The sequence below is a fragment of the Dipodomys merriami genome, unplaced genomic scaffold (assembly GCF_024711535.1).
Source record: "Dipodomys merriami isolate MVZ:Mamm:240054 unplaced genomic scaffold, mDipMer1.0.p SCAF_15, whole genome shotgun sequence".
NCBI lineage: Eukaryota > Metazoa > Chordata > Mammalia > Rodentia > Heteromyidae > Dipodomys > Dipodomys merriami.
In genome coordinates this window covers 8,061,041-8,079,370 of record NW_027202826.1, presented here as the reverse complement: position 1 = coordinate 8,079,370, position 18,330 = coordinate 8,061,041, and the positions used below count along the sequence as shown (strand labels likewise).

Genomic DNA, 18,330 nt, shown 5'->3' with positions numbered 1-18,330 from the left:
GGAGCCTACTCACGGTGCAAAGGAAAATCTGTATGCCAGATCTGTGCACCCAAGTTAAACCAGAGACTCGGAAAACGAAAACAGCTCAGAATGTATTCTAACGAGGCTCTCCAACTGATGACGGCCAATTTTTCCTGTGGTTAACAGCTTAAAAAAAAAAAGAAGTCGATTATGAAATCCTTAATTCAAATACAGCCAAACAAGGAAGGCAACCCATAACATGCTACTCTTATTTTATTCATCCAAGCCTCTGCTTCCTAAAAGCAGAGACCAAGGCACACTGCTATAATGTTTTAGGATGTAGACAGGTTTAAACACAGTCCCAGCATACCTGAGGGCATTGTTAATACTGATTAATTAGGTGAAGTATCAAATCAGCTAATAAGTAGCAAGGTCAGAATGACAGATTGGTTTGGTTTTCAGGCCGACCAAGCTGATGAGTTATCATGCTCCTCAAGAGGCAGTTTATTTTGGGACAAGGGAGAGGGAGAGATCTCGTCTTACAGGTGGTACTGAACTGGCAGTGGTGTGTAATGCAAAAGCGCTTTGTCATTCACATAACGTCTGGGGTAATGAAATGAACTCACTTTCTGGCTTCCTCTAGTCTGCAATGCCAAAGAACACTGTGTTATCAGCACAGATGGAGCGTGCCTGGTGCTGGAGAGGAGCCTGGTGCAAACTACAAACAAGCCTCTGTGAATACCAATGAATTCCTGAGAATCAAACACTTGCTGTCAAATGACAGTTTTGGAAGCTCCATAAAAATGAGCGAGTCCCAGTGGCTGTCCAAGCAAATGTACCGTCAAAATCCTGGACAGGCAACGTGGCAATTGTGCAGAGCCTGACTGCTACTTCGCTGGACAAGTAAGCAATCAATGACATTTGCCTGAGCGCTACATTATTTCTAACCCCCCCCTCATTTTTTAATAAGAGACATAGGCAGTCCTATGGTGATACTAAATTAATTAATTAATTAAATAATTAAATAAAATCATCTCCTGTCTGAGTCAACTGGGCTCTGGAGACAAATTCTCATCTGAGCTGAACAAGAAAAATTAATAAATAAATACACAAGGACACAGGATGTCATTACAAAATATTAAGTTGTGGAGACAATGAATAGAAACAAATAACACATGGGAAAATGACTCAAAAAGCAGCATACCTGTCAATATACTCAGAAGTCTCTGGACCTTTGAGCTCACCCCCACAACTCTGTACAATCCTTGGTCATTTATACCTATTGCAAGAGACAAAAATGTTAGCAAGCTATAAGGCCATCATATTTTAAAAGGAATCATCAAGCAGGTGTACTCAGCATCTTGGCTAGCTCACATTAGCAGCATTCCTGTTGACTCGAAAACTAACATTTGACAGGACCAAGTATTTACCAATTTTTGTTTTGATTTGATTTTTTTTATCAGCTTTGTGTTTGTGAGCTATGATTGGAAAATAACCTCATAAAACAAAGCAATATGTGGACAAAATATTATGCATAAAGAATGTTAAGGAAAAGTCAGGTATCATGAATACACTAGAATGCACCCCATGCAATTGTAAAGATGCATCAAAACTGTTTATAGTGACATCCTTCTTGGAAAGTTTTGCCTTATAAAAATAACATAATAGTGATGAGTAACAGAAATTATTTGGATGATTCCTAAAGATCATGGAAATTCCTTGCAAAGTAAAAGAATTGGTTTTTTAGTTCTTACAGGTCTTGTTCAAATGAGCATCAAAACAGACTATCCAACAAAAATACACAAACAATGCACCCTCTCTCTATAGCAGAAAGTAAGGACACAGGAAATACAGTATCTTTGGGCACAACAGACAAAGGCAAGCAAAGGTGTCAGACTAACAGTACGAGAAGCAAATGTCCATATTTAGGTTCTGACCTGAACAAACTAATTCTAAAAGTCATCTTGGAGCCAATTAGGAAATTGATGGCATTAAGGTAAGATAGGAATTTTTTTTTTCAGTTGAATACTCTAATGGGGAAAAAATAACTCATCTGAGAAAGTGAGAAACAAAGCAAAACACAGTCGTAAAACCTATGTAAGGGTTGAATCTGGCTGAGGAGAATGTGAAAGCAGACTGTTATCAATCTCTACAATTTTACGTGGGACATTTTTTTTCATGATGATAAAATGACTTCTCGCAAAGGTGGCTCTTTGTTTTTACTTCCAACGAGTTTCAGCTCTGGCTATGTGTTTATTTTCCACACTACAAATATTAAAGCAAACAAGAACACAATGCTGACACAGAGAAGGTATCACTAATCCCAAGATTTCCAGAACAAAACAACCCAACAATCAAATAGGCCAGGGACTTTGCTCAAGGAAACTGAGGGCTGACTCTTTCTTTTTTTTCTTGTTTTTTTTTTTTTTTTTTTTTTTTTTTTTTTTTGTCGGTCGTGGGGCCTAAACTGTGGGCCTAGGCGCTGTCCCTCAGGTCTTCAGCTCAAGGCTAGTATTCTACCACTTGAGCCACAGCACCACTTTCAGCTTTTTCTGTTTATGTAGTGCTGAGGAATCAAACCCAGGGCCTCATGCAGGCAAGGCAAGTGCTCTACCACTGAGCCACCTTCCCAGCCCTGTGGGCTTACTCTTTACAGCTCCTTGAATGGGTAATGCAAAGAATAGACCAGTGCAAAGGAGTAGACTCAAGAGTTGCTTGGACATGCTCTGTGTCTGGAAACCAGGTCTGAGATCAAGGACAGCACCTTTGTGCTAGGTAAGAAGGAGAAGATGCAAACTCGTGTTCTGTGAGTTTCCCACTTGCCACACACATACACAAACACTCACCACTCCTTGCCAAAGTCATTGTTTCTTTCTCTTTCTGCATTATACTTATTCCTCTGTGCTCATTTATAAGCTTCTCAAATGTCCTATGTCCTAACTACTCAAGATGCTGAGACCGCAGGGCACCGGTGGCTCACACCTGTAATCCTAGCTACTTAGGAGGCTGAGATCTGAGGATCTCGGTTCAAAGCCAGCCAGGGCAGGTAACTCCGTGAGACTCTTATCTCCAATAAACCACTAGAAAACCAGAAGTGCGCTGTGGCTCAAGAGTAGAGCGCTTGCCTTGAGCTGAAGAGCTGAGGGACAGCGCCCAAGCCCAGAGTTCAAGCCCCACAACCAACCAAAAAAAAAAAAGATGCTGAGACCCACAGGATAATGGTTTAAAGCCAGCTTGAGAAGAAGAGTCTGTGCGACTCTCCAGTTAACAAGCAAAATGCTGGAGTACAGACGTGGCTGAAGTCATAGAAAGCCAAAAGAAAGCTCAGTTCAGGCCTCAGCACAAAAGAAGGAAGAGGGAGGGAGAAGAGCAAGAGGGAGGAAGAGGAAAAGAAGTAGCCAAGTAGCAAAATTCAGCAACTTGTGGTATGCAACAGTAGAAAAAAACGTGAGCCCCTTCCTTCTCCAAGAAGACAGAGGGAATGTCCACATGGTTTGCCCAGAGGATTTTGTTCAGTACTACTCTATTTAAAAGTAGTCCTGTTGGGGGGCTGGTGGCTCATGTTTGTTATCCTAACTACTCAGAAAGCTAAGACCTGAGGATCGCAGTTCAAAATCCAGCCCTAGGAGACAAATCCTTGAGACTCCTTTATCTCCAATTAACCAGCAAAAGTCCAGAAGTAGAGCTGTGGCTCAAGTGGCAGAGCTGCAGCCTCGCACACAAAAGGCAAGCAAGAGTGTGAGGCCCTGACTTCAATTCCTAGTTCCAGTGTGCCTGCCACATGTGCACTTACACATGCACGCACGCGCGTGCACACACACATACATAGCACCTACAAGAGTTGAACCTCAGTGGCAGAGGTTAAAAGAGCAAGTCATATTGTGCAGTAAAATAACTTTGTGCCTCGATCAGGAGTGCTTAAAATACAGAAGAGATGGAATAAGAAGGTTACTTGAGCAATAATAATCAGGCAGTGCTGTAAATTACTATCAGATAATTGATCAAGTTCAAATTCATCAACCTGAGAGAAGTAGAGTTAATTGCGAATGCATAATGAGAGGTGCAAGGAGGGATTAAAGCTACGAGACACAGTTTTTCCTTTTCTAATGCGACTGAAATTAACCTTGTACAAAAGCAGGTTGGGAGCAACATGTAAAACAATCAACTCTTGAAGCATTTGACAATTGTCACACAGTTCCTAAAAGCTCTGGACTAAGAATTAGAACATGCATCTAGAATACGTACACCAATGAGGGTGAAAGAATATATATGAGCCAATACACTGCCTTATTCCACTCAACCGAATACTCCCTAGTTCCAAGTAACAGGGTGTTTATCCCTCTAATAGCTGGATAGCATTCTCGATGGACACGCACACTATATGCTCCTTCTCCAGTTGTTAGATGGATGCTTAGGCTGTTTCTGATTTCTTGGCTACTGTGACTGGAGCTGCGGTGAACATGACAGGGCAGAGGTCCATTTCCATTGGAGACAACCACCCAGGAATGCAATTGCTGGATCAAATGCCAATTCTGTGTCTGACTCTTTTGAGGCTCCACTTTACATCTTCATCGTCCTGTATCTAAACTATTTCTGAAACAGCCATGCTGCCCCATCCTTTCTCATTGATTCTACTCTTGTCATAGACTGGGGTCTAAGGAGACCACTATCCAAACCTGTCAGTAGCTCAGCCCAGCCCACAGATCCTGGGCAGATGACAGCTCAGCACCTGAGATCTACTCACAAAGCCAATCTCTCATATCCCACCCACCAGCAGCCAACTCCAGCACCTTCTGCTGCAATCTCCCTCTGGAGCAAAAAGCAGGTGCTTCCAGCCTTGGAAACAGAGGTGATATCTTCTTCCCTGTACAGGAAAGGGATTCCTGCTTGCCATTTTAAATGACTCAAGTTTACACAGTTCCTCTACTGTAACACAACCCACTGTGCAGACTTCCAGCACCTTGTTGCAGGACGATCAGGAATTGAGTGTCAGGGGTGCTGACTCCAAAATATAGTACTCTAACTTCTGAGAGTAATGTCTGTTCCAGGAATCTTATGTCTTTTGCCCATCGTCAAGAGACTGTGCAAGGTCACCTGTTAACACAGAAGTAGTGTAAAACCTCACAGGCCTCACCATCTTACTTGAGACAGATCCTAATCACAGAGAACACAAACCACCTCTGCACCACATTTCCCTCCAGTATATTTCCTATAGAAAACAGTCCATCAAACCTATGAGATGTGGGAAACAGGTACAGATCAAAGTAAACTGGAATGCATGGGGCAGTCAAGTGAAAATACACTTATGATCCAATCCATCAAAGCTTCCTGTCCAAGTAGTGGCAAAAAAAATGTTGCTAGTATAAATTAGAAAGAGATTCAGATTGGAGGCAAAAGTCGTCTGTGGCTTTTTGCAAGACTCATTTTCGGTGCCCACTGTGGGGGATGAGAATATTAGAAAAAAGCCTAGAGAGGAGTCTCGCTGAGGCCGCCGGCCCCTCCCCTCAGAGCACCTGCAAACATCTGGCAAGAACCTGACTTTTTCTTTCCTATGGCTTCTGCATGAGAGCAGGAGACCGGAAAGCCAGGGTGCTGTGACCCTTTTGTTGTCTTCTGGCCATTTTACTACTCAAGATATTAATTCTTGGCCAAGTGCTCATGGCTCACACCTGTAATCTTAGCTACTCAGGGGGCTGAGAATCCACGAGGTTCAAAGCCAGCCCCGGCAGTAAAGTTCGTGAGATTCTATCTCCAATAGACTACACCCTCCCCCAAACCAGAAAAAAATAAAAGCAGGAGTAGACCTGTGGCTCAATTAGTAGAGTGTTAGCTTTGAGTAAAATGAAGCTCAGGGACAGCATCCAGGTCCTGAGAACAAGTCCCAGGAACAGAACAAAACAAACAAAAAGACATTCTACCGCTCATACAACTATAGGACATGGGATTATGTTTAAAAAGCTAAGCCAGATAATTCTGCTCCTTGTTACAAAAAACAAAAACCACAAGCCATATAAAATTGCCAGACCAAGTGTCCAGGTGATCTACTTCTCCATATGAACTGCTAGCAGGAATGAAACACTGAAAATCTCTGTGCTCCCAGACCTTGAACCGCAAATGGGACTTCCCTATGAGTGGCCCCCATTATGAGATTTCCCTCTGCGCAAATACCCCATGCTTACTGGAGCACTGGGCCTGTGCCAAACCCTAGTGGTCTGTACTCTTGTGTGAGTACAACTCTAGGAAGGGAACCCTAGCATTACCCTGTTTTACAAATGAAAAAAGGGGGGCTATCTTCATTTTAGTTATGGTTAATAAGTGCTAAAACTCAGATTCCACTCAAGACTGATTTCATGCTCTTTACCACTGCACTCATAGAAAATCAGTTCATCAGAACTTGATGCAAACATACCAGAGCCGTCCTGACTACTGTGCAGTGTGCTTTACCAAGTCTGCCAGTTCAGAAAGCATGCCCTTGTTATCTTGACCCCACACAATCTCCAAACCCAAATGCTCCCAAAGGACTGTATAAAGGTCTACACATTTTCTTCAGTCCCATTCCATGGATGCAGCAAAAAGAAGAGAGCAGAACGTTACCATGGTAACAGAAAAAGAAAAAGAAGACTGGAGAATCCATGAGCAGGTAACTGGACAAGTATTCACAAACATGCCAGCTTCTGGTGGCTCATGACTGGAATCCTAGCTACTCAAGGAAGCTGAGATCTGAGGATTGTGGCTTAAAGCCAGCCAATCAATCTCCAATTAATCTTCAGTTAACCACTCAAAAACCAGAAGTGGAGCTGTGGCTCAAAGTGGTAGTGAGCTAGCCTTGAACAAAAGAGCTTAAGGACAGTGCCCAAGCCCTGAGGTCAAGCCCTATGATCAACCAAAAAGAAATATCTTGTTAATAACCATAAACAAAACATGGATGTAGCTAAGACGGTGCAAGCTATCTTTTTAGGAAGCCTTCACTCCATTAGTTTATCTCTACCGTTCATGTGGAAGCCAGTGGCTTTTCCAGAGTTCTGTAAAATGAATAACCAGCCTTGCTGAGAAAGTGAATCTGCGGGTCTGATTTGCTGGAGTCTGTGTTTTCATTCTCTGGGGATACCGTCGGACTCCCCAGCTCCCTCCCACACCCGACTGACCTCTAGGTCCACCCACACTCGCTTCATACCTATTCTGATTAAAAAAGAGGCAGTGAGCAAGATACCCTAGTTTACGGGGTGCAGTTTCCAAGACAGCTGGTTCTTTATTTTTCTTCCTTTTGCACCGAGTTTGCCCTGGGCGATTTAAGATTCATGTGAGATCTTGGCTAGGTATGCCCCCAGCCTCCCAAGATGAATACTGAGACCATACATGACTGTCTTCTGCCAGAGACTACCCAAAACCCCACTCCAACCCAAAACACTCGGGAAGGAGAAAGATCCTCAAGACTACTTCAAGAAGGTTCTCTATACCGCTGCAATGTTGCTTTGCAAATGAAGAGAAATTACTTTTACGGAGGAGGGACAAATCAAGACATCTTCTTCATGGCTTTCTACTTCCTTCCCATGAATTCACCACTTGTTACAATGCTGAATTTGATCACTGACAGCTTGCCCAGACCAACATCTTAATGCCATACTCTAGAAAATTAAAGTGAATATTCAAATGATGCACATATGGAGGATTTTTAAGAGAAATTTCACAAACCGAAGTGGCATATAAATTTTAAGTCACGGCTACCTTAAAAATAGTAACTAAAAGATGTTTTTAAAACAAAAGCCACACAATGTTTCCCATCTTTGCTGAGGTTTCTCTCGATGCCCACACACATTCCTGGCCTCTCCATCTAAGGAAGCCTATTCCCAGTGTTCAGTTAGCATGAGTCTTTTCCAATCTGTCAATAAGCACTAAGATTCTCTTCATCTGTGCGAATGTGTAACATTTTGATATTATCACCTGGTATAACTCAATTGCTTGCAAACCTCTCTGTCCTACCTACTATTATCAGATTCAGCATGATATGAATCAGCCTTTAATGTGTATCCCAGAGACCCAGAACAAGGCTATGGACATCTGTGATTGCTCGATAAATACTGCATAACTGACAGGCTTCCAACTAAAAACTAAAAACAGATAGGTCATCTGTTACTCAGGTTAAGAAAGAGAACATGGTGCTATTGTCTACAGGACTTTTCTGTTCTGTTTGTTTAAATTTAGGCTGTATGGTTTTTAAGTTAACATCTAGGAGGACACCGTCAACACTGAAGATAAAATGGTGCATCCTACCTCTCTAGTACACAGGCCCCATTTCCATTTCCCAATAACACGGGAGCTTCGTAGAAGACTTCTACAATCCCAGCTATTCAGAAGGCATGGACAGGAAGATTTCTAGTTTGAGGCCAGCCACGGCCTATGTCAAGACCCTAAGAAATATTTTAAGACTGACCTCTGGAAGAAACTGAAGAAAACTACTGGGACTGAAACTTCAGAAGACGTGAGGCCAGACATTCGGTGTAACTTTGTCAGGTATTGGGTAGACATAAACAATGAACCAAAGAAACACAAGAGCATGTTTGGTATATGCCTTGCAGCTCACTTGCCTCCAGGGCTAAGACAATCAGATGTACAGTTACCCATGTCCAGTTATAGAAAAGAAGGTAGGAGCAGCCCAGGTCCACTACTAGGCTCCAGACTGGACAGGAGGAAGGGAGCAAAAGCTACGTCATCTTCACCTACTTGAACATGTGGATTTTTCTCCCTTTCCCCCCTATGCGGATGAGCAATGACAGTGCAGGCATAAGGGATGGGGCCGATGTCTCCTCTGAGGCGATCCACCATTCCTCTGTCTCCATAAGCCTTCCTCCCTCCATAAATATTGCCATTGCTTTTGTCACATTTTAAATCTTAGCTGAATTCTTCCATCGCCAAGATGTTAAGAATCCAGGACTCCATCCAAAAGTCTGCTAACACGTCCTAGGCAAATAACTATAAAAACCAGAGAGTGATTCTGAACTGGTAGTAAAATGGGATTTGCTCTTATCTCAAGACTAGAATAACGCTGAAAACGTTACCTGCTCGCAGGGTGCTGAGGACCACAGCAAATGCAAGACAGCTGATGCTCTGCAACCACTTCAGAGACAGACAGCCCAAATAAAAACCAAAACAAAACGCCAGTTATGTTCAGAAAAGGTAGGCAAGCAAAAGGTGAACTGCTCTAAGCAAACCCATGGAAACGGCAGTTTTCAGAGGGTAACTGTCAGATGTTAAATACTGAGGTCAAGTGGCTAGAAATAGTTGGTCCATTAGATCTCATTCAGTGCTTGGAGGCACAGGAGACGCGGACTCAGAACTTCAGCGCTGGATTCCCCGAGGCACATCAAGGCACCACTGTTCATGGCCCGAAATACCTTCTAAAGTGCTAAGGAAATCAGATGAAGGAACCATTAAATACTGCTGGCCACTGGACAGGTAGACAAAAAAGATGGCACATCAGCCATCAATCTGCCATTTAGAACCTCTCTCTCTAACTCTGCACAAACCAATACTTGATGAATGAAAGAAATTTTGTGTATTAAGATGTCGAAATTTAGGTATTTCTTATTACAGCAACCCAAACTAGCTTCATCCTGGTAGGAAAGAAAAAGAGGGAAGACAGCACCACTCATAGGATACAGAAAGAGAGAGGGAGGAGGAGAGATAGGGAGAAAGAAAGAGAGAGAGGTCAGCCAAGAGGGCTGACTGAAGACCCTGAAGAACTTCCAATTTTTGGATAAAAGCCTGAGCAATTTTACAGTGTTCATCATCATTCAATCAGATTGTCTGACTGTTGACACTTTTAAACTCTATTTCTATTACTCTACTGCAAGCAGATTTCAGTAATGAAAGACCTTGAGGAACGAAAAGATTTGAAAAAGGAAAAAAAGTGCTTTTAAATGGCAAAATTTTAATGTAAAAAGGATAGACTTGTTCTGTTAAAAAACAAACAGCAACTGACACACTCACAATGATACATGCAGTACATGCAGATTCCAATTTATTCCTCTTCTTCAATGTACATAACGGTCCATAAAACTACACATCCCAATCAGAATGCTTTCCAGATGGATCTTTGACCTCCTCAGGCAGAAACAAGAGTGTATAAAACATACCCACTGGGAAAATAATTTAATTTATCAACACTAAAAAGCTTGCACATGACATGATTAAAGTTCTAATTTAAGGATCACGGAAAGAAAGGAAAGTGTCGAGGTATAGATACTAAAATCCTAGGCATTTCTGAAGCACAGGTAGGACGAACATGTTTGCCAGCTCCATTTGAGCACAGAGTGAAATGGAGAGAAATCTGATCCGCGGTCTGAACTGCCGCTGGCAGGGAGGGAGAGAAGACTCGGTGGCTGGAGCATCATTATGGAGGGCCAACACCCAAATCATGAGGCAGTTCCAGTTTCGCTATTATCCCATACTCCAAATTTCACAGGTACCAATCTGCCTTTGTGACAGAGATCCTGTTTTAACAGGAAGTGTGAGTGCCAGCGCTTCCTTCCACAAAGCCATCCAAAACAAGACTGAACCCACAATCCACAGCGTGAATCAGGTGTCTGACTAGACAGATCCTATCACCCCGGAACACTAAACAAAGAACCCAAAGCTCCAGAAACAGCCTGTCCGCAACACTCTTGATTTCTCCAGAGAACCCTGGAATGGCCACACAGTGCAATCCCTGGTTTTTCTTAGAAACCACAAAATAAAAACCTTGGGCTTCAGTTCAGTGGACAGGCTGAGCTTTCTTTAAATTCAAAGAGGAAATACAACCAATGTTTATTAAGAGATGAATGGCTAAACAAATTGTGGCATATCCACATAACGGAATCTATACAGCGATGGAAAAAGATGAAGTTAAGGATGCACAGCCAGTAACAGGAATTCCAAAAGCACTATGCTAAACAAAGGCAGAGCTGAAAGACTTGGAAGCCACAGGATTCCACCAGATAAAATATTTAAATTTTTTTTCCTTCTTTTGAGGGATAAGCAGTGGCTCAGTGGGTGAGAGCCTGAAGTCTTTGGTGGGAACAAAGAGTACTGCCAAAGAGGACAAAGCAAGATGGGGGCCGGGATACGACGTCTCCGGTCACCTGCAGCAGGACTTACACAACAGTATATGGTTTTTGAAACTCGTCCCTTGTCCAGTGTTTAAATTTCACCTGTGATCATTGTGATACTATGAAAGCTGTTCTTTTTTGTGGAACCCTGAGCCCTGCATATGCTGGGTATGTGCTCCACTGAGCACTGAGCTACCTCCCAGCACTAAAGATGATGTTTTAACATAGGGATGCATAAGGGAAAAGGAGATGAAGAACCTCTCTACAAAATGCATGAACAAGATTGCACCTGACACTGGTGAGTCTTCTGATGGTCTTCCCAGCTGACCAGGGTTCCCCTGACAATGTCCTCATGATGAAGGCCAAAGGTCAGATTTTATAGGTTTGGAAGAGTGGAGGCCAAGTAAAATGAAGTCATCAGAGCAAGGATCTGACTTGAGAGGAGACTGGCATACATGAACACACACACGAATGCAACACATGAGCATGCGTGCACACAGAAAAAAGGCCATGTGGAGAACATGAGAAGGTGGTTCCCCACAACCCACAGACCTCAGGAAAAAGGCCTGCCGGTACCTCCATCCCGGGACCTCCAACCTCCACGATGATGAGGAAATACGTGTCTGCTGTTTCAACCATCTAGCCTGTGCTATTTTGTTTGGGTAAATCTAATAAAAACAGTTCTCATTTCAATGACGGTTTGATGTAAGAAATATCTAAGATTCCCCTGTATATTTCAATGGGAGATTAGAGAGGAGAACCACCCACCGTCATGGGAAGAACAAAAACAGACTATCTGATACCCAGAGTGAGTGTGCATTCATGGATGACTTCACATCCCGAACCACGCAAGGAGCATTTGAAATGACTTCTAGGTGTTTACATGTCTGTAGCTGTTCAGGAATAAAATGGCTGAACAATCACATTACCTCGGGTTTCCACTGCACTGATGCATTTCCTAAGAATCGTGAACCCCATCTTATCCATCTGTGCACCTAAAACAAACACAGTTACAAGATGTTAAGGACACGAACACTTACTATATTTCTCTTCCTTGCAAAAGAGGAAAACTAAATACCTGACTTCTGTTGCACTATCTAAAACAGCCAAGAGCACGAATTCCCCATGTAAATGATATAAATGGGGATTTCATGTATTTGAGAGAGAGCCTGCCAGGAGGGTTCGTTTATACTAAATATTCAAAAAGAAAGTAATACTATTTTCTAAGAGAAACAATCTAGAAATAGTCAACACTTATTTTGCCAAAAATTACAACAGTAGCTCAGTTAGAAAAAAAACAAATACAAAAATTTTTAAATTACTTCAGAATACAAGAAAGAAAGCATTCTTGTTGATGTTGTTTTGTAAACACAGGAAGGAAATGTTTTGTTTTGTAAGCATAGGAAGGAAATTTTTAAGGAAGGCTTTTTTAAATGTAATACATGGGAATGATCTTAAATTAAAATTTTGGTGTTTTATGCCCTGCTCCAAGCTTTTAAAATAATACTGTATTATTTTCATATTGGATTAAAAACAGATGACTCGTGGTACAGCAGATTATTGTGAAAATATAACTTTATAGTCCTTCTTGTAGAAAGGTTTGCCTACGCTTTGGCTGACATATTTGTACATCCTAATGAAAGACAATTCTTGTTTCCAAAATCAAACCAAGGAACATGGCACTCGACGCCACTGCATTTAGGGCCCAGGGAGCAGTAACGGGAGCCCTTGGCTCTCACAGAGACCCACTAACAGCCAATGAATCTCAACTCTGCTCACGATCCACAACACTAAGCTTCGGGAGAATTTTAATGATGAAAACTGAGCAGTCATTTACTGTTCAAGAATCCACTACTCACAAGTTTTACAGAATGCCTACTCTTCCTGTTTTGCAAAACTGTTTTTCCCAAAAGACATGTTTTAAACTTCTCAATAATAAATAAAAAATGGAAATTGACAAGCAGAGTGAAAGGGCAAAGGAGGGAGCCGGAAAGGGGGGGAAAGGGATCGGGAGAAAGGACGAGGAAGTGCAAAGAAAACAAAGGCAAGCACCACAGCAGCATCCAGGACCAGAGATGCTGCCCCACCACAACCTCCCACACCACCAGTACTGGGGTTTGAACTCAGGGCTTCATGTTTGCTAGGCTGGCATTGTGCTGCTTGAGCCATGCCCCCAGCCCTGCATTTTGCTGGTTAACTGGAGATGGAGTTTCATAGACTTTTCTGCCCAGGCTGGTTTCCAACTAAGACGCTCTGGATCTCTGCCCCCTGAGTAACTAGGATTCCAAGTGTGAACCATCTGTGCCCAGCCTAGAGATACCTGCCTTGTATTCAAGCACAAGTGAGCATGATTATTTTAAGATTGTGTTGTGTAATGTATTATTTCCAAACTGTAGACATCTGGTCAATGTAACCTAACATCTCCAAACACATAAAAAATAAGCCATAGAGTCTAGTAAGTCCATTTTTGCTAGTATCAAAAGTAAAGAAGCAGGCAGTACTACATATGTGCAGATCCTTGTCCTGTTTAGTTATTGGGTTGATGATGTTTCCATGGTGTCATTTCATGTTCAGAGAGCCTACACTCAGGCTGTAAGGACCAAGGGTATCAAAGTACGAAAGGAACATAAAAATTGTCAAAGGCAAAATGGAGTCACTTGTATCAATCATAATAAAAAACAAGAAGGTAGGGGAGAGGTAAAGCTGAAAGATAATGAAGGAATGATTCTTGCACACAACTGCTTGGTAAACCATCCCCCAATCCTCTCCAGAGCCAAGAGCCCGCAGAGAACCATCACAGCTACTTTGCACAAAAAGTACTTGTGAAGCCAGGTGCTGGTGTCTCACACCTGTAATCCTAGCTACACAGGAAGCTGAGAACTGAGGATTGCCATTCAAAGCCAGCCTGGGCAGGAAAGTCTCCAATTAACCAACAGAAAACCAGAGGTAGAGCTGTGGTTCAAAGTGGTAGAGTGCTAGCCTTGAATGAAAAAACTCTGAGACAAGCACCTTGGGCCTACAACTGACACAAAAAGAAAAAAAAACTTCTGTAAGAACATCTGCCCAACAATTACATGTTTGTGGCCAGAGACTATTTAAATATATGTGTGTGTATAAAAACATATACATATATATGTGTGTCTGTACGCGCACATATATATACAGATGCATATACACAAAGGGGGGGTCTTTATGTGTGTATACATACATACATATATATATATATATATATATATATATATATATATATATATATATATATATATATATATAATATTCAATGTCTTTGAATATGCCTACTACCAGGCTTTAGCAGTATTCTGTGGGGAATCTCCCAAGGATTGTTTTTTTGGTTTTGGTTGTTTGTTTTGTTTGTTTTTTGTCAGTCGTGGGGCCTGAAATCTGGGACTCGGTGCTGTCCTTCAGCTCTTCAGCTCAAGGCTAGCACTCTACCACTTGAGCCACAGCACCACTTCCAGCTTTTTCTGCTTATGTGGTACTGAGGAATTGAACCCAGGGCTTCATGCATGCAAGGCAAGCATTCTACCACTGAGCCACCTTCCCAGGCCCCAAGGATTGATGGGTTTTTTTGTTTTTTATTTTTTTACAATGACAAAGGATGAAGAGAGGAAGGCTGGGAACAGGGATCTGAGAAAAAGCTTGTACCCATGGGACCTTATTACAACTCCCGACACAAAGGCTGCATATACTGTCATTTAAGTCTGAAAGAATAAACTGCCAGTTGTGCGCTGGTGGCTCACACCTGTAATTCTAGCTACTCAGGGGGCTGCAATCTGAAGATCACGGTTTAAAGCCAGCAAAATCCATGAGACTCTTATCTCCAATAAACCACCAGAACACCAAAAGTGGCATTGTGGCTCAAGTGGTAGAGTGCTAGCCTTGAGCTGAAGAACTAAGGGACAGCACCCAGGCCCAGAGTTCAAAGCCCATGACTAACCCAAAAAAAGAAGAAGAAGAAACTGCCAGGTTAAGTGGTAGAAGAAAGCTCATGGAAAACACAAAAGAGGGCTACTAGAGTCCCCAACACTTTGAGAACACATAAGATAGGCAGAGCTAGCTAACTTCAGCAGAGTGCTGAAAAGCAGACCCAGCAATGCTCCCGGCCTCCATAAAGGGGGTAGAATGCTCATTGGTATAAATTAGCACTTAGGGGTTGGGAAGGTGGCTCAGTGGTAGAGCGCTTGCCTTGCAAGCCTGAGGCCCTGGGTTCGATTCCTCAGCACCACATAAGCAAAAAGAAAAAAGCCGGAAGTGGTGCTGTGGCTCAAGTGGTAGAGCACTAGCCTTGAGCTGAAGAGCTGAGGGACAGCGCCCAGGCCCAGAGTTCAAGCCCCACGACTGGACCCAAAAAATAATAATAATAATAATAAATTAGCACTTACTTCCTTCTGGTCTTGGGATAATGGCTCTATTCAAACCATGGAACAGCTAGTAGAAGAAGGAAAACAAGATTAAAACAAAGCAATAAAGTGATTCATGTAAGCATGCTTAGGGAATCATGAAAAAAATATTTTTATAAATCTGGTATCAATTAATGTGATGTAAGAAATACACATGGTCCTCATATCCTTGTTGTATGCCACCAAGCTCTTCAACTCTTGAGAGTATGCAGAAAGGAGTCTCGGTTTTCCATCAAGATCCCCTCTGACTACACCCAAGAGGATGCAAATGAAGCAATGGAGAGCAGGGCCCAGCAGGGCATCAGGCAGAGCAGGACAAAGTGATTCAAGGTTGGGACTTCAGCTCCTCCCACTAACAGACCACCAATCATAAGTTGTGTGAACACTTAAGTAAGGTGTTACACCTTTGGCTTGGTGCATACATTAGAGCCTGGGAAGGGGGCTCTCCCAGGGGGTACAGGGGCTCAGCATCCAACCTCACCTCACTGCACACCTGGCCCTAAGCATCGCTTCTATCATGCTATCCAAGATGTCACCAGTAGCTTACAGTGGTATATGTAAGTATACTCTGAGTTCTGAAAGCTGCACTGTTACTGATCTCAAGGAAGGAGTCATGAAAAGCCCAATGTATAGCCAGACTGTCCCAAAAGCCCAGACCTGTGACTAAAATCAAAGGCCAGGGCCCTCATCTGGGCCTGAGCCTGTCATTGTAGCATCTTTCAGGTGGCGTCAGAACTGATGGCACAGAATTGTAGAATTCTGAACTGGCATCAGAGAAGCCATCGGTATGTGAATCCACACATCCTGCATTCTGCCTGTACCAAGTACGGGAAGTACTCTGCCTTCCCAGTGGTTGAGTGGCAGAGTACTAGCCAAACAAGCAAGCTGAGCAAGCACCAGGCCCCTAGTTCATTCCTACTACTGCCAAAAAAAAAAAACAAAAAAAAAAACAGGATTAGCATAACCTGATTTGGGTCTCAGTTACCATCAACACTATAGGCACTCTGACTCCCGGCTAAACATGTGTAGTCCTAATTAAATATAAATAGACAAAAATAGGAGCAGGTTACAGATCGCTGGCAGAACACTTGCCTCGCAAGTGGAAAGCCAGGGTTCTATCCCCAGCACTGCACCAAAAATAAAAATAAGCATAGGGTTGGGGAAGGGAGGGCACAAGTGGTAAAGTGCTTGCTTAGCATGTGCAAATCCTTGGGTTCAACCCCCAGTATGGGGGGAAAAAAAAAGATGAATAAAAAAATGGAGATAACACCACAGAAAGTAGATATAGCTAAACTAAAGTAGGATGGCACACATCTAGTCACTGCCCATTCTGTTCTCTAATGTGGCATCCATTCATAGAACAATTCCTCCAGGTCTTCATTTTCCAGACACCACAATGAGATCGCTACATTCAGTGCAGGTCCCAGCCTCCTCGCCCTCATTTGTTGGCCTTTTACAGAGCAACATGCTCTGTTAGCATGAAATAACATTATCCTAAGCCCGTTTCTTAAGTTCGATTCTGAAATCTCTCGTTATTGTACAGGAGCCCTGTCTTCTTCTCAAATCATCCTCTTTCCCATTTATCTCTGAAGTTTCAAAAACAGCAAATGCTTTTGAGGCAGGTCTACCTGGTACCTGCTCAGGCAGTAGGTTCACAATCTCAATACTTTCCCAGAGTGTGTTTAAATTGCTTCTGTGATGTTTTCTGAAATTATTCTCTCTACAACCGCAATTCAACACATGAACTGCCAAATTCTCAATTCGTAAAGGCTAGCAAGGCCACAGGAATAAAAGCCATGCTCAAATAAAATGGCAACAGATCTCAACACTTCCTTTAATCACCCCGCGAAGCACTTCTGAAGACAGAGGCCCATTCGTTGAGGCTACGTTAACTCTTCCTACTGGAAGCGATTCGACTGCACCAACACATAGAGGAAATCATGGCGGCCATTCCTTGTACCGCTGCCTCTTTATTTACTGTCCCATCTCCACTGAGCTCAAAATGCAAATATTCACAGTGCTCATCACCCAAAGACTGTCAGGGGTAGCAAAAAAGAAATGGAGAATTTTGATAACTTCATCAAGTCAAGCCGAAGTGAAGAAACTCCAGAACTGAGAGCTAACGATACACCAGTCTTGTGTGTTTTATTATCTTGTGTGCTATTTTCCCTAGCTAAATTGCTAGCATGCTGAATTCGAATACCAGTTTCAGCAGGGAACTTTGTTCAAATGCGATAAAACAAAAATAACATAGATGAGAATCTAAGTCGGCCCTCCAGGAGCCGTTAGTTATTCCTACCGCTTCTTTTCCTCCCAGAGCTTCCAACCACTGCTTCCTTTCTTCTTCTGAAAATGCCTGCAGGGTCAGGGAAACGCCGGGCCTGAAAGACACCAGGGATATGGCAGGTTAATGGCAACCCCTACCACTGCTCCACAAAGATTCCCCAAGGCTGGACTGGGAGGGTCGAGGGTGGAGTTTTAATGTGTACCTGCAGTTAAAGACATACAAGGTGAAACACAGATCTTAACCATTTTTAGTGTCATTAAATACATCAGTGTGTATCCATCTCTATTATATACCTTCAGACTATTTTTCATTTTACAAAACTACAGCTGTGTGCAATCATCCTTCATCTCTCCATAGGAATCACACAGGGGTGTGTACTTTGTGACTCGTGTGTGATTTGTGTGTGTATTGTGACTCGCTTATTTGGCATGATGTTGTCATGGTGCATCCATGGTAGAGCATATGGCAGAATTGTCTTCTTTTTTAAGGCTGAGTAATACTCCATGGTGTATAAATACTGCACTTTATTAATAATTCACATACCCATACTACTTTGCTTTCATCCACATTTTGGCTA

The 18,330-nt window shown here is 42.6% G+C and overlaps 1 protein-coding gene across 2 annotated transcripts in view; it reads right to left on the bottom strand.

Annotated features, from left to right (window-relative positions):
• The window catches only part of Arhgap10 (Rho GTPase activating protein 10), a 213,656-nt gene that overhangs the window by 84,833 nt on the left and 110,493 nt on the right, over positions 1-18,330 (bottom strand). For both annotated transcript variants that reach the window (XM_070022178.1, XM_070022177.1), the window contains exons 11-14: positions 17,766-17,847; positions 15,449-15,494; positions 11,975-12,040; positions 1,166-1,240 (exon numbers count right to left, since the gene is read on the bottom strand). In XM_070022178.1, coding sequence (XP_069878279.1) covers positions 1,166-1,240; positions 11,975-12,040; positions 15,449-15,494; positions 17,766-17,847 — 269 coding nt within the window. The remainder of the gene's footprint in view (positions 1-1,165; positions 1,241-11,974; positions 12,041-15,448; positions 15,495-17,765; positions 17,848-18,330) is intronic.